General features: G+C 35.2%; 1 protein-coding gene across 1 annotated transcript in view; it reads right to left on the reverse strand.

The window, feature by feature from the left end:
• LOC150096698 (cytosolic carboxypeptidase 6) overlaps positions 1–17,092 on the reverse strand; it is a 414,915-nt gene that overhangs the window by 386,557 nt on the left and 11,266 nt on the right. Inside the window, exon 2 of the mRNA XM_090408692.1 lies at positions 13,717–13,845. Within this exon, the coding sequence (XP_090264818.1) occupies positions 13,717–13,786 (70 nt within the window). The 5' untranslated portion in view covers positions 13,787–13,845. The remainder of the gene's footprint in view (positions 1–13,716; positions 13,846–17,092) is intronic.

Genomic DNA, 17,092 nt, shown 5'->3' on the forward strand with positions numbered 1-17,092 from the left:
ATAGGTTTTATTTATGCACAGAACTTTCAAAAACGGAAGCCAAAAAAACTTCAAAATTCAGGACAATATATACTTGAAATAATAAAAATTCAGGAAAATATATATTTGCAATAATATATGTAGCTAAGTCCTTATAAGGACTGGCTTAAAGGGGCGAAGCAAGAATACTTTTCATCTTCCCCGTTATCTGTAGAGGATAGTGTAGGGGGTAAGGTGTTATTGAGCTATTAAAGTTCTGATGATCATGGCAGGAAGGTAACAGCAATAGCCGAGCCTCAGTTAGAGCTTCATTGGCTACATCATTGCCATCCATTATCCTCCAAGGGTATTTTAATCACCGCATCTCACGGTCGATTAATTACTCCAGCCCATGTAGCTAAGTCCTTATAAGAACTGGCTTAAAGGGGAGAAGCAAGAATGCTTTTCATCTTCCCCGTTATCTGGAGAGGACAGTGTAGGGATAAGGTGTTATTGAGCTATCAAAGCTCTGATCATGGCAGGAGGGTAACAGAAATACCCGATCCTCAGAACTTCATTGACTACAACATTGCCATCCATTACCTTCCAAGTGTATTAATCACATATGTAGCTAAGTCCTTATATATAAGAACTGGCTTAAAGGGGCGAAGCATGAATGCTTTTCATCTTCCCAGTTATCTGTAGAGGACAGTGTAGGGATAAGGTGTTATTGAGCTATTAAAGCTCTATTCATGGCAAGAGGGTAACATTATTAAAGCCGAGCCTCAGTTAAAACTTCATTGGCTACAGCATTGCCATCCATTACCCTCCAAGGGCATTAATCACCGCATCTCACGGTGGATTGATTGTCCACTCACTATGTAGTTCCTTATAAGGACTGGCTTAAAGGGGCGAAGCAAGAATGCTTTTCATCTTCCCCGTTATCTGTAGAGGACAGTGTATGGATAAGGTGTTATTGAGCAATTAAAGCTCTGATCATGGCAGGAGGATAACAGCAATAGCCGAGCCTCAGTTAGAACTTCATTGGCTACAGCATTGCCATCTATTACCCTCCACGGATATTGGATTGAATGAATCAATCACCGCATCTCACGGACCCAATTTCCCCATCTCACTATGTAGTTAAAGTTTACTGCGGTAATTTATATTATTAACTATGAGTAAAAAATTGTGGTTTATTAGTAAAATTCTAAGTAACAGAAACAAAAATTAATCAGAAAAATAAAATATTTAAGTCTTTTGAATAAAATATTTTATATTTTATTCAAAATTTTATATGCATATAAATTTAAATATTTCATTCTTTGAAAAATATGACTTTAATAATGTTCACTAGAAATGCGTATTTGTATTATTTTACATGAAATTAAATGCATCTATGCATAACAAATTAAGAAAAAATGGAAGTAATGCATGCAGAAATGAAAGTAAACGTAGTTTTTCGTTTGATGAGAATAAACGATGAATTATTTACCTTTAAGGCATGGTATCCAAACGAAGTAGCGTATTTGAATTCTTCTTTCTCCACGACACAAAGACAAGCAAAAAAAAAAAAAAAAAATCTAAAACGTTCCCTTCCCCCCCCCCTCTTGTTTTCATTTGTTTAAAATAAATTGCAGACATCTGTTTACCATGCGAAAATTTTCCCATCTTACTACATCCATTTTTGGAATTCGTTCTCATCCAAGTGACCCAGTTCTTACTGAAAAACTTCAAGTGCAATCCGGGGGTCGATTTTAACGCTATTTACTTTTTTTTTTTCTGCTTTTCTATGTACATTTTATTTAAAAGTCGTGCTCACGAAATACAGAAAAAAAAAAAAGGGAAGGAACGAACTCCGGACCAAAATAAATCATAGCAATTTCAACAGAACTCAGAAATTGTTATTTGCTTTTTAATACATAACAAATATCGTAATATGCTTAAAATGTTAATTCTCTTCGGAATAAATAACTCTGCTGTTTTATTGCCTCAAACGTTGCACGAGTTTGCCGCGTGCTTCTGTTGCCAGTTGCACAGGAAAGGAGTTGCACGTGATCTTACACGTAAGCCGTTGCTAGGAAATATTGCGTTAAGGCAAATACAGTATTGCGTTGATTTCCAGACTTCGTATAGCGCCTAGCATATTTTAATTACGTGCACATTTTGTTGGAAGTAATATTTAATTTATAATAACCGTAATTTTGTCAGCTTTATGTGGCGAGAAATATACATAATTCAATTCCGCGCCTTAAGTACCGTAATAATTTTAGTTTTGCGTATCATGTATGTAAAGCAATATTTTAATTCTCATTCTTTTTAAAATTTAATTTTCAGCAGGATTGACCGAAATTCTGCAAACATTTATTTTAAAAACTATAAATCATAATTTTAAAAACGTACCCACCCTTAGTATATGTAAGAGGGCGGACTTTGGGAATATGACATCTGTTAAGGAGGGAATAGGTATTTTATAAGTTTTCTCAAAGACAAATTCAAAAGGAGTAGAAGCATTTCTTGGAAAGAAAACGCATTTTTCAAATGAGAATCAGGGCACCTTAACAGATTTTTAAAATATTCAGATTATTAAAATTGCATTAAAAAAATTTATGCGCATTAGCTGAATACAAATACTATTCAGTTAGTGGGGTTTTCCATGATTTCAGACAATGGATATTAAATATAATTGTTAAAAATAGAAATAACATTTGTTTAGATATTTTACAGGCAAAAGCTTGCTGGACAATTAAAGGATAAGCGAAGTGCTCTGGAATTATGTCTGAAGTAACTAAAGTCATGGGGGAAAGAGTGTGTGTTAATAGTGTGTGTTCAGGCCGGTTTGTCTGTTTTGAGAGATGAAAAATCTTGACTTCTCTCTCTGAAGAGTATGTATAAATCTTCTCGTAGTTGTAATCTCACTCTTCGGCTGGTTTCCACCAAATGGATGCGGCGAAATCAACAGATATCCTTAAATATATATTTTCCTAGTTGGAGAAAATGCCACCAAGACTAAGATGGTAATGGCCATGCCAGGAAAAAACACCACCATCTTTCTTATTGCAGATCTGAAGTAGCTGATACCATGTTTGCTATATAGAGCAGGGGTTCGGATTATTGACACCCTTCTCTTTTTTTAAATGCAGCGTAAGTGACATCCTTATACCAACCACACTGTAGGGACCGAAAGCTTCTTCCATTCACAGTTATCGTAGGAAATTCGTTCCACAAAGATAGCACATGTGATGAACCTCATCCTTGTTTCTTTTTTGTCCCAACAAGGCGATCTCACTATTATATTTTGTTTGATACAAGATAAGTTTATACGATAATATGACGCTCACCGCTTAATTATTAATATTCGGCATTCCTTCAAGTTTTGTTTTAACCGTGCGCAAATGTGTATTTGACTGAAATGAAAATAAGACCGATTTTCGTTTGTTTTCCTCGCCTTCTGTTAGATTGGCTTACCGAACAGAATGAACATCTACTGTCACCTATGCCCTTAAAACAATCCAGAGAGTTAAGAATAAGATATTTCTCAAAGGATTCCGGTTGCTTGACACTAATTAGAACTCCAAAGCTTTATGCGATGAATAACAGTCAATGCAGCTGACATTTTAAACAATGGGCGCCATTAAAAGTCACTAACTTTGGTTACCATGCCAACAAACAGGTGTGGTTGGTATGCAATGATGGGGTACTGAAAGAATGTACAATGGGCGTAAAACGCCTTTTCCAGTATGGCTTTGTACCCGTGTGCTTACTACAGACAGGGAGAGAAAGAAAGTACGAGTTAGCACTTCCTGTGTATGTGGGTTGATAGTACGTTATTTCTCTCTCTACCCCCCAATCCAGTCGTGAGAAGTCCCTATGTGTATACACCTCCAAATAATTGATGACTGATGTAGTCGAGGGTGGGTCCTGATTATTGGAGTTGTACGTCCACTCGTAAAACTCGGTTCCCTTTCCCCCCCACTACGTGTGGGACTAAGGGGCTCCACGGGGTAATATATCAACAACAAATCATTGATCCATTAGAGAAAGAACAGTTGTGTTAAGCAGATAGCGTGCAGATCCTTGATCGTATGCATAACAGAGATAATTGATGGTAAATTTATATATCATTAGAGAGACAGAATAGAAAGAGGAAAAAAACAATCTGTAAATGATACGTAATCTAAATGGGCAAGAAAATCTGTCATTAAGAATGCCAAATGTGTCCTTAATTGTTTCAAACAGTGTGCTTGCAGTTCGCATTGTAAAAATATTAATTGAAAGTAGATGACCGGGTTGCAGTCGTTTACAGCAAGAGTTGAGTGCAGGCCTCGTTTTCGTACTAATGTAATGTTTTGTTGTCCGTTGCCATCTGTTTTTATTACGTCCCCCCGCCAGGCTAAGAAAATAACTATGAAAAATATTAGACGTCCTTATAATAACAAAGGAAACCAGCCCATAATTTCTCGTTCCATCACAAAGTAAAATAAGGAAAGGAGATTAAAAAAAAAAAAAAAAAAAAAACTCAGTGAAACTTTCAATATATTTGGCGATAATAACGAAAAACGCTCGCATTTCTATTTGAGGATTTTTACGAGCGCTGCAAAGAGATGAAAGAATCACTCGTCGCCAAACTATTGGACTATATTTATTCCGTTCTTTCTATCCGCAATGGAGGCCGCCGAATCAATTAAACACGAAAAGGGTAGAGGTGATTTTATAAACGGTTCGCTGCTAGACTCGGGAAATTAAATTCCATAAATTATTTATTTTATTGGAGCGACACCTTTATTCGGAAATAGTAACGAAATTGTTCCGAAGTTCTTTCAGAAATGGCTTTAGAAGCAGACTTCGAAACCAACTCGGAATCCTTTAACAGTGCTTACGTACGAGCTTATTGAAACTGGTGGATTCGTTGGATGACATTCCAAAGGTTAGGGGAAATGGGGAATTTCTGTTCAATCGATAACATTTCTTCCTCATTTTAATGGGATTTTTCAACCTAGAAACCAGTGTAATAGTATTTTTTCCTACTTTTGCAGGCTTATAAGGCCCGAAAACCAGCCAATTATCATTCCAAAACACTTCATCTAGTAAGATGAGCAGGTTAGTTTTATGTTCGTTGGTATCTATTCTTTGTAAATTACGTGTTTTGTAGCCGGTTTAACAGATCAAAAATCCAAGCTTCTGGAAGAAAAAACCCTGCTAAGTACCTTGCAAGACTGGCTAACTCATCTTCAGGTGAAAAACTCTTTAAAGGAGTCGGATTACTCAGCTATAACTATGGCATTTCGGATAGAGCACTTTGTATCCGAAATGATGACAACGCATGATGTAGCGAAAAAAAAAAACGCAAGTTAATTAAACTGCTCCGTAGGCTATTGAATTGTTAATATTCTTACCGCAGATCACGTGATGTGCCCTTCCGCTAGGAGTTATTTGATTTTATGTAACCCTGTTAATAAACATAATCAGAATCCTTACAAATCTTGTAATATTTTACATTTATTTAATATATAAATACTGTATAACACACACATGTACAAAGCAAAGAATTCAACGGACACCACCCCACGAGCAAGATGCATCGTGCCTAACGAGACACATGTTCGTATCCGGTATAAATTGGATTGGAGGAACATGATGTTCCCAAGTCAGTGCAACTGTGTCCGGGTGAAATAGCTACGAGAAAGGAACTGACAGAGTTTGAAAAAGACGTTGTGATAGGATGCCATGTTGCAGGCCCATCTGTTCGGGAAAACTGATAACAAATTGGGCCACCTTAGGGCAACAATCTGAGATGGAAGTGAGGGGTGTTAACCGCAAATGATGCTCGCAGTGGACGACTCACCACACTCACTGAACGACCGCAGGGTGCTACGAAGGATAATACATAAAACCCGTCATTCGTCGGCCAAATGTTGAATGTAGAGTTCCGGACATCGACTGGATCCACCAATCTGCACGAAAACATTCGGAACCAAGGCTCACAACGTGAGTTTCCATGGTAAGCAATACGCCAGCCCCCACATTACCCGAACCAACTTGCAGCGTCGTCTTCAGTGACGCAAACAACGTATACAGCGAGACACGAAGCTTAGAAAGCCGTGTTATGGAGTGAGGATCATGCTGTACCTTCTACCGAGCTGATGTACGAGTGTGGCGGAGACCCAGTGAACGTCTCTTACCAAAGTGGGTTACCCCAACTATGAAATTCGGAGATGGCAGTGTGACAGTCCTGCTTTTCTTGGTTTGGCAATACAATGCACTGTCATAAAGCTGCTGCCTGTAACTGCGTAGTTTAAGGACCTAAACGTCACTCCTGATAGTCCTCCACAGACAAAGCCCTAATCTTCCAAATTGTTAAATTAAAATAGTAAAAATTATAAATAAATTAAATTTTATTTATTTTATATATGTATATTCTTTTATTATTAATTACTGGGAAGTTACAAATACTGGGAATGCAGATTTCAATTAGAACAGAGTTCAGCTCACAGAAAGTTCTTATTGGTTGGCACATTAATCACGTGATGCCGTGATATCCTGGTTAATTGTAGCTTTTAATATTTTCACTGTTTTGATTCATTAAATTCTGCTCGTTTTATTTTCTTTTCTCGTATGTTTTACTTTCTCTTGAAAGCAATCATATATAAAAACATATATTTTAAAGTAACTAAGCAACATTTTTAAAGTAGCCACTGTTGACTAAAAGCAAACATTACTTGCAAACAATGTGATGCGATAAAAGAAAAAAAAAAACTAGATTATTGCCATTAAAATAATTTGCAAAAAATGATTGTTAGTAATTATATCGTAGTGACTTGACTCGCTTATGTAAACTCAAAAATCACGTGTTGAGATTTGTTTAACGGCAATCTTAATTCTCTGAATAGGGAGATGGATAGAAGAAGAAAAAACGAAGAGAAAAGAAAATATTAGATTTTTTACACTGTACTTTTACCATCATTCGTTTAGTGTGTTTTCTGAATGTCATCAACCAATTGAAATTAAAGAGCGACTTCTTTTAGCAATTAAAATTGGATTAAAGGAGGCAACTAAGATAGCGAGAACGATGTATTCGTGATGGTTAACACGTGTATTACTTAGGCTGGTTTGTCTGTTTCGTTGAAGGAAAAATTCAATGTCTGGGAGCAAAAACCATCCCTGCCAACTCCAAATGGATCAGAATCGAGGTCAAAACGTATCATAGGATAAAAAAACGGAAGGATGGAGAACCATTGTAATTCTAAAGAGATTTTCACCTTATTAGCGTCCATTATTTCAAGTTAAGCACTTTGTGTCGAGTGGTCGGACAGTATTTCGTATTTGGTTCTATTTTTATCAACAGAAACGTCCAGTAGAGGCTTGCACAGGCCACACATTATCCTGAGGCAAGTTGTCCTCAGGCCCGCGAATGTGGTTGCAATTTGTTTTATCCACTTACTCTAAATACAACTGGACTAAAGTATATCACGTAGACTGCGTGCTCGGGATTACTCTATTCTTCGAGCTATATATTTTTCTCTTCTAAACGGATATCTACATCCGGCTCTTCCTACTAAGAGTGGAGTAGTAAAAAAACAGGACTTTATACAGAATTGTACACCGAAGACTGAGTATCTATTGTTGACAGCTTTAAATGAGGTGGTATAATGTCAAATGACGTTTTACAAATATTTTCCGCGTCATTTTTACACCTGTATAAGCAAACAATTGCTGCATTGCATACATTATCTAGTTCCAAAATGCTCAACTGGATTCAGATCTCGACTTAAACCCTGATTTATATGAAAAGTTCCTAGTCTTCTAATTTTAATAACATTGTCTTGTAGGACTGTTCGCCTAAAATTACTGTTGCTATGGGATATAGTATAACATTGTTTCTTGCACATTTATTTGTCAGCTGGAGAGCGCAAAGATCTCATTCGATGTCGCACATTTCGTCACTTCATTCTTTTTAATCAGTTCCCCATTACTATTTTAGGGGTTAATTTGTCTGTTTATAACAATGAAAGTGTTTAATTATGTTTTCCCGATAGTGAATCCCATCGCACGAAGAGAGCTAAACATTGAAAAATACACTCGGTAGCCCGTTTATGAGAGGCCGTTCTGAAATCGAGCGATGCTAGCTTTCAGAACGGATACATTTGATCGGGAATGATGTTAGGATGACCCTCACTAAGACCTCTGGTACTTTACTGTCAGCAAGAGGTCTAACGAGTACAAGGAAACATGCACTAGACCCTCTACTCATACCTTATATGGCTCTGATCAAATCGAAATGAGTTCGTTGTCAAGCTGTTTTGTATGCATAAAATAACAGAAAATGGAATTCACGTTATCGCATCCAATGCTAACGTTCCATCTCACCTTATCTCTACAATATGCTTTTATTAACCTGGCAGGCACGAAACAATGGGATTACAGCGAATGGATCAGAATCAATTATCAAAATTTCTCAGCGAATATCATCCGGAAGGAAGGAGAAACATTATCGCCAAATTAAATTGGACTAATCCAATGAAGCCGCAACAGATTTAAGCATTCGTCGGGAGACTTACTGACGAATGCTTCTACTAGATAAACTTCGTTGATATTCGTGGTTGTATCGGTGAACTCATTTCCCTGATTGTATCCTGTATATCGGAACTTTTGATTCTTTGTCTTGGGGATCGATCAGTCGGGCATATTGTCAGATCAATGATCTGGCAATAATTGACACTGACTTGTTTATCACGTGACCATCTTATTAGGATAAAAGTCTCCAGCATACGTTTGTCGTAATGTTTGGCTACTAGACGTAGGCCAACCTATTTTTAAGTGAAGTTGTTATCCCACTGTCCTGCCAAAATGATATTTCTCAATTCTAAATAGATCAGCGCATTTCCTGGGCCTACTTTAACTGAAAAACTATTTTGCTTCAGTTAGTTCCATCCATTGAGTTCTCGTCCTTCTTTAGACGGTTGAGTCGCAGTGTTTTAGGCAATTTAGTGCAGCTGCTCTTGCCGTTCTTTCGCTGCACTCCTTCTAAGGTAAGAAATTCATCTTTAAATGAGTGTTCATAGGCCTGTCTTGAGAGACAAGAAAACCCGAGCTTCCGGAGGAAACCCTGCAATCCCGTATAACACCGACTAAATCACTTTTATCCGAAAAGACCCCGATAAAAGTTCGTCGTGTCACACGTGAGAATTTGAACCCAGGTCTTTCCAACCAAATCTGTCGAAACCGAGTGAGCTACAACGTCCCCTTTAGTTAATTAGCAGATCTCCCTTATTTTAACCCACTGATCAACCAATGTCGCAAGTCACATAGCAACAGATCGTAAAACACCTTTCATTTTGTCAGAATTAATTTTAAGATAATTTGATCACTCTTGGATTTTTGTTTTCTAAAATAGAATATGCTGATTAATAATTATAGTCAAAACTAGTTTTGAATCATGAAAAAAAAAAGACATTTTTTGCACAAAACCACATCGCTAGAATATTCCATCAGTATTTTCTTTTTAAACTTTCTAGTAAGTTGTCACTCTGATCATCAGTAAGGCTTGAATACGAAGTGTACATCCCCGAAGCCCAACATGACTTTCAAGTTTCAAAACACAATGCAAAAATCAATAGATCTCATCCTTTGACATATTTTACTTTTTTTTTTCGGTCAAAATCACACTAGTGCATTCCATTAATGTTTTTTTTTTATCCTTTTACACTGATCTAAATTTAAACAATGAAAGTAACGCTCTCTAATAGTGATTTTTTTATATTTTTTAATTTTTTTTTTTTTTTTTTTTGTTTCGGTCCACACCCATCGAGTGCTTGCAATTGAGATTAAAAAAAAAAAAAAAAAAAGACCGCCAGCAGAATTACCTTCATACTTTAATAATGACATAAGACATTTCCGCATTATTTTTTGTGCGCCTCCGTAAAACAAAATTATTTTCCTCTACAAAGATTATGTTAATTAAGACATTGCATTTATTGTGAGTTGCCATTTGTGCGTCTTAAATCAGTATGGGAACGCAAAAATCCCTAAAGAATTTCGTTCACCGCTTAATGCTCTCTGTTAATTATAAGAAGTGACAGGGAAGCTATAATTTCCCCCCCCCCCCCTCTCTTTTTTTTTTTTTTTATACTAGGCGTGTTTTTTTTTCTGTCATGCCATACATCACGTTTCGGAGAAGCACGTTCTGCAGGGATAGAAGGCTTGCTCGAGACTTTGGGAAGGAAGTTAATAATATCCTTTGCCAAGTAAAAAGAAAAAAAAATTATAAAGTCTTTTGGCGTCACTCCATGAAGAATAGCTTTTTATCAAAATGTTTAATCATACCAGACTGAAATACATTAATTGATTACTTGTTTCCCAGTTAATATTTTTGAATGACTGAAGCCTGACTGACTATTTGAAAAATAAATATATTCGTAAAATGTATTAATTCATTTCTTTTGGGCCGACTTCGGAACATTTTGATGAATTTTCATTTTTTATTTTCAATAATAACTAAGAATCTAACTTTGATAAACAAATCGGGACTGCGAAATACTTATTCATCATGTTCAAGGGTACTCAATCGTATCATATTAAAATTTTTGATAAAATGTTTAAATATATCTAAATGAATAGTTTGATATATTTCATAATTAACAATATTACTCAATATGAATGCTTGAATATTTGATAATTAATATTGACATTTATTGAAATAAAGAAAATACATAATATTTTGATGCCTTTTTGATAATAGCTAAAGAATAAATTCATATTTATTATTTTGGTAATAACATATGCAGTATATGCGTTCGTTGAAATTTAAAATGCCATCATACACTATTATTATGAAATTACAGAACAAGTTTATCCTTATAGTCCTTATAAGGACTGGCTTAAAGGGGCGAAGCAAGAATGCTTTTCATATTCCCCGTTATCTGTAGAGGACAGTGTAGGGATAATGTATTATTGAGCTATTAAAGCTCTGATCATGGCAGGAGGGTAACAGCAATAGCCGAGCCTCAGTTAGAACTTCATTGGCTACAGCATTGCCATCCATTACCCTCCAAGGGTATTGGATTGAATGTATCAATCACCTACATCATCTCTCTACAGAACAAGCTTATTTTCATTGTTTGCTATTAAAAATTACTATATTCTTTAAAATATGGTGTATAAATGAACATCAAAAAAATGTGAACTTATTCTAATAATTTACAGTTTTAATAATATATTTTGGAATTTTTTATATTAGTTACTTAAAACTATTAATGTAATTTTACTTCTTAATATCTGATTTTAATAAATTCATTCTAATTAATGTTTATCATGATATTATAAATAGTGCTCAGATCCATATACTATAAATTATGAATTAATTTTCCATTTCCAAGCTAGATTCTCCATCTAATCCAAATTCTATTGTATTGGATAAATGACATCAAAGAAGGTAGTTAAATAAGAAAACAAAAACGATTTTTTTTTTTTTTAATCATGGGGGGACATATTCTTCACAAGATAACTGTCTCACACTCTTCAAATACTGCGCTATTGCCCTGAAAAAGAGAAACTTTCTGGCTTTTTGCCACATAACAGGGTCGGTGGACTAAAATGGAGCGAATATGGACTTGTGTGACTTATACCAGAGTCCACTTCTCTCCCAGTAATAGTAAAGGTTTTTCACCTTCCTCACATAAACGGATGATAAGACATATAACGCCACTTAGTAGCGGCAGAGCTCTACTACTTGGGGAAAGAGCTTTCCATACTTGCCAATCGTAAGTCAGCATTGAAAGCCACAACGTTGTGGAGAGTGATTGTCCTACCTTTTAAGCAAACCTTTAATTCTAACTGAAACTTTACATAATATACAAATCGCATTCGCTCATCATAATATAGCTTTTACTAAGCACCTTCTTCAGTGAGCATATTCTTTGGCATGTTTTTTTATATATTTTCCTCATATTCCTGTAAAACAAAATCACGATTTATTTGACTGTTAATTGGTTCTTGCAAACTTTTCATTATTTTTACAAAATAGATTTTTGGCACGCGAAAATATTGTCTGTTTATTTCAAGCCAAAAATGCTTGAAATAGACCTAAGCTGGAATCAAACAGACCATCTTAACTCCTCAATGCAAAACCTATTGTTTTTTTTTTTTTTTTTCTCAAAGAAAACTTATTATCCACTGTTGTCCAAGAGTTCCTATATACAGACCTACACTTCTGTTTCTTGTTCTTTGAGGAAAAAACGAGTTTATTTAACAGAAAATCCTTCACTTATTTAAGTAGCATGACAACAAAATTACCGATGATTTGCAATCAATTACCGATCCAAGCTTAACTTTGCAATGAGTTGTGCAGGTGTAACATCCGCAAATATCATCTTTCTCATTTAGATGGAAGTATCGCAGAATACGAGCATATCCAAATAGCTTAGAATTTAAAAACAACCATATATGCAGATTTATTTTTCAGTAATATTTCGACAGAATTTATTCAAGTAATACATGAATAAGTTCTACGTAATCTTTGAACATATTGCATTTTTACAACTACGTAACCGCTTTTTTTTTTTTTTTTTTTGCAAATGCACCAAAAACGGCGAAATAATAAAAAGAGGAACAGTTTCGTTTTCGTTACTGGATCAAAAACATAATTCAGAACTTAAACATGACCAGAGATTAATCCACTCTCACTTATAATTGTTACTCGAAAGATTTTTTGGCTTATTCTGATATCGCAAGTCATCTGTAATCTTATTAAGCTTTCATTATCACTCATTCAAGTTAATCGCAGATAATAAAAGAAAAAGAAACGCATTTCTCTCTTCCATTCACGCAGTGTGAAAGAAACAAAAAAAAAAACAAAAAAAAAAAATCCGCTAACGTCTCCATCGTACTGGCCATTCTGGTTCGCCAGTACGTCTCAAATTGTATCAGGCAACATTTAATAAAAGTCCGGGAGAGAAATTGGAGCCATTATAGTTTTACGATGGTTCTGAACTGCGCATGCGCAAACATCACCGTGTTTCTTGAACCAGATGAAGCGAAGAAAAAAAAAAAAGAAAGAATAGGTAAGAAACAATTAAGTTCTGCTTTATTTCTTCCCATTCTGAAAGCAAACGAAAAAAAATGAGAGTGTAGATGAAGAACTAATCTCTTGTGACTTCCAGAACGTTCTGTTTTCCAATTTAATTTGTCCCGATGCTAAAGATTGCTCCAGGTAGCAAGTTCGGCAAGAAAAGGTAATCTTACGACAGTAATAAATTTTTTTTTTCTTTCAGCGCTGCAAGAAAAAAAATTGCATTAAACAAACCATTTTATGATGAAAGTTCAGAATTGGACGCATGACTATAATTGTTTATGCAATTCTTGTTTTATTAGAATCAGTTGTACTTTTATTTATTTCTAAAAAGAAAAAAAACATCTTTTGCATTCCTAGGAAATGCGCATATAAAAATTTTATTTATTACTCCATTGCTTGTCTTTTTTTTTTTTTTTTTTTTTTTTTTACTGCCATTCTTTTATTGGGAGAGCGAGCAATTACTGTCGCCTGCTTCACTGTTCCATTTTAATTTCGGTGGATCTTCATTGGTTCGCAATCTGCAGGGCGCGCGCGCATGGATGTTTCCGGTGGTGAAAGATGTACATTGTTGCGTTTCATATCCGGTATTCAAAATAGTTTCGTGGACTTTTTATTATTATTATGTTAGGTTGGTTTTCGCGTATGTCTACTAAAGATTAAAATTATATTAAAATATCAAATGGTAATACCTCCTTCAAAACTTGCGTCGAACACCAGATGACCTTTCTTGGCTTTACCGCTATGACCTGGAGGTCTCATTACTTGTCGAGCAACGTTTTTAACTTCGCCTCCATGTTCTCCATCACTGCTGCTACTATCTGTAATGAGAGAAAAAAAAAGCGAATTATTCTGCCATCGAAATTGGAAATGTTTATATTAAATTAGAGCGTAAATTCATTCATATTTTATAGTGAAATATAGAGCGAAACCTCAAATTTTAAAAATTTACCATGTGAACTTATGATCTTCGGCGTCGATAGTTTGCACTAGTTAAAAGACACTAACTCTAGCATAGAATCTCGCACACACCATCTCCAACCCTCGATTAGTGTTTAAATTAAATTAATTAAATTTCACTGGCTTGTAAATAAATTTGTTCAAACCAGATAACAGACAAATATTAAGAGGACAAAAAATCCACTGAAAATCCCATGTCAAATAGTTAAATTTAGCATAAGTAAACTCTTGGTAGGTGCATTATTAAACACTAAAATATATCAATTATTTAATATTTTAGTTCTATAATTTAAAAAATTAATATAGAATATTATAAATGCACTTATATTTTATATACAATTAGAAAGAATCTTAATATTTTAGCCTCTAATGTTTTATTTACATTAAATTCAAGCCTTTTAGTTGTCATTTATAATGCTTTAATATTTTTATAATGATAAGACATGATACAATATAATGATATGCATATCTGAGAAATAATCGCGAGTATTTTTACGTTTGTCATCAACAGAATATACGAAAAACGAAGAATGCAAGGACGAATGAAAAGCATTGATTTAAATATCAATTCTAATGATAAGAAATTTAAAATTTTCTGCTAACAAATTATAATAATGTAATTAGATTAATTTTGTAAAAGCGTCCTATCTATTCCAACACTGGTATTTGATTTTTAATCCAAAATAGAGACATGAAAAGAGTTTGAAAAAATGTGTGATCATAATTGCCATATTTTTTAATACGTTTATGGTTTTATTACAATACAGCGGACGATTGAACATACCTAATTTTGAAATTAAAAAAAAAAAAAGAACTATATGAAAGGTCGCAAGTTGACTTTATTTTGTGATTTCGATTAAAATTTCTCTTGACCTGCATAATATAATCAACGTTTGAGTGCAGATGTGCGATTTTTTTTTTCTTCCCCGTTTTGGTTTTACTTAACCTATAAGAGCCATATATTTTCTCACTTGAAGGTACTTCTGCACAACTGTACTTACTCGGTAAACAAGTTAAACTCGGTAAACGTATCTTTTGGTGTTTCTCTTCCTCAAGGGATTGTGGTCGTTTTGAATTACGGGATGCAACTAAAGCTATGAAGCGAGAATACGATGACTGCAAATTACGTGTATTGTTCTGGGCGGTTTGCCTGTTTTTTTTTTTTTTTTTTTTTTTTTTTTGCGGAGGGGGGGGGGGGGCATTTTGCCACTTTACAATTAGACCTTGATATTACCGCACGTGGACTACTGTGCACAGATCTCCTGGATTCTGAGGGGGGGGGGGATAAGGAAGTTGGGCAGTGGCGGCTCGTGGCTTGAAATCATGGGGGTGCTGCAACTTTCGAAATATACAAAAACGCTGCAAGTACAGTGTATACGTGTTTAGATAAAATATCAAAGTTATGGTAAAAATTTAAAAAAAAAATTAAACATGAAACAATATTGTTTATTATTGATAAAATTATAAAGTTTGATATAATTCAAAATTGCTTAAAAATAAAATCCATTATCATAATTTCAATAATGTTCTAAAATAAAAAAAAATTATAACAAATGTTATGTCTTTAAATGTAATATCAAAATATTTAAAGAGACACAGTAAACACGATAAGCACTACGAACACCCTACTACTGGCACAAACTGCATATAAACAACAGTGGAACTGCGCGACGGACAGTGCCGCATTACGCTAATAGCTCGCATCTCACTATGACGTGCATATGCTTGCGTGCGTAGCAATATGACACTGTGGTAAACACAGTGCTGCTAGTGTACTCCTAAGTGCTACAAGATGGATTTTTATTATTTTTTATACAAAATAAGAGAATTATATAGGATTTTCGATGATAAAATTAAACATTACAAGCAAATATAAATAAATTAATAAATATATTTATATATCGAGAAAAATTGGGGGCACTGCAGTTCCTGTGTACGAGCCGCCCCTGAAGTTGGGGAAAAGTGCAAAGATAATATCTGGATTATGAGGATAGATTGAGAGTGGACTGCCAAACAGAAGGAGGAGGGATGATATGATAGAGGTCTCTATAAGCTCCTGAATAGTATAGGATATGATGAAATTTTCGTTATAAGGAAGGCGCAGAAAGAACTTGGGTGGGGGTGGGGGGATTCGTGGAATTGTTCGTTTCTGGTTAGGAAAGGACTAAGAGCTCGATTTTTTCTCTTATAGAGTAGTGAGTGAGGAGGAGCAGTTTGCTCTCTTGAAGGTGAGTGCATCTAATGTGAGTGAACTTAAGAGAAGATATGACAGCTGGTGTGGGTGATGTATGGCCCCCCTCAATGAGTCCTCGGTTCTCTGGAGGTCTTGAATAATAATAGCATTAATAATAATGGAAACCCGAAGTTTCCGGAAGGGAAAACCCTTCCACCGCAATAACTCAGGACTCTCGTGTGAGTGAAAATCCAGTCGCGTTGACCAAAAAAAAAAAAAAAATTCTGAGTGTGTGTGTGTGGGGGGGGGGAAGCCGCCCTCACCTTGTGTAGCCAGTAGGTTTGTCCCTCTCCCTCATATCTTCTGCTACTTATTTTTTAATTTCCTTTTTTCTCCCCAAAACTAACGTTTTCCTGTCTCTCATATTTCAAACTTCTTTTTTTTTTTTTTTTTTTCAATTACGACACGCTGACTCTGTGTGTTCTCTCATGAAGGCAAATTTCGAGGTCTTGTTCGTGCTATAGATCTTCCTCTGACAACTTAATATACGAAGTAGAAGAAAAATATTAACGTATTTAACGAAAGTCGTCCTCCTTTATATATATTTTTTTCCGAATCCAATCTATTATCAATCAATTATGATTTCGCACGGTTGCTAGGTTGATCACCTAACACAGATAGCAGGAGAGGCTTCAGTTTCGTTCATCAGTGGTAAGCATTCCATATCGCCTCCCAGTCCGGGCTCATACCTCACTGTAATTGCAAACCTATCAAATCGCAGTCAATCTCTTTTCCACTCCGTCTGCCCCGACAACTGGCTGACTTGGCTTGTCTTAAGGGGGCTTTTCTCTGGAGAATGGCTATCGTACATTATCTGCAATTTTTTTTTTCTTCTTCCTTGCTAAATTAACCTCGCGAGACTAAAGGGAACTGCA

The sequence above is a fragment of the Typopeltis vanoorti genome, chromosome 18, assembly GCF_054136105.1.
Source record: "Typopeltis vanoorti isolate ZY-2024b chromosome 18, IOZ_Tvanoo_1.0, whole genome shotgun sequence".
NCBI classification, from domain to species: domain Eukaryota; kingdom Metazoa; phylum Arthropoda; class Arachnida; order Uropygi; family Thelyphonidae; genus Typopeltis; species Typopeltis vanoorti.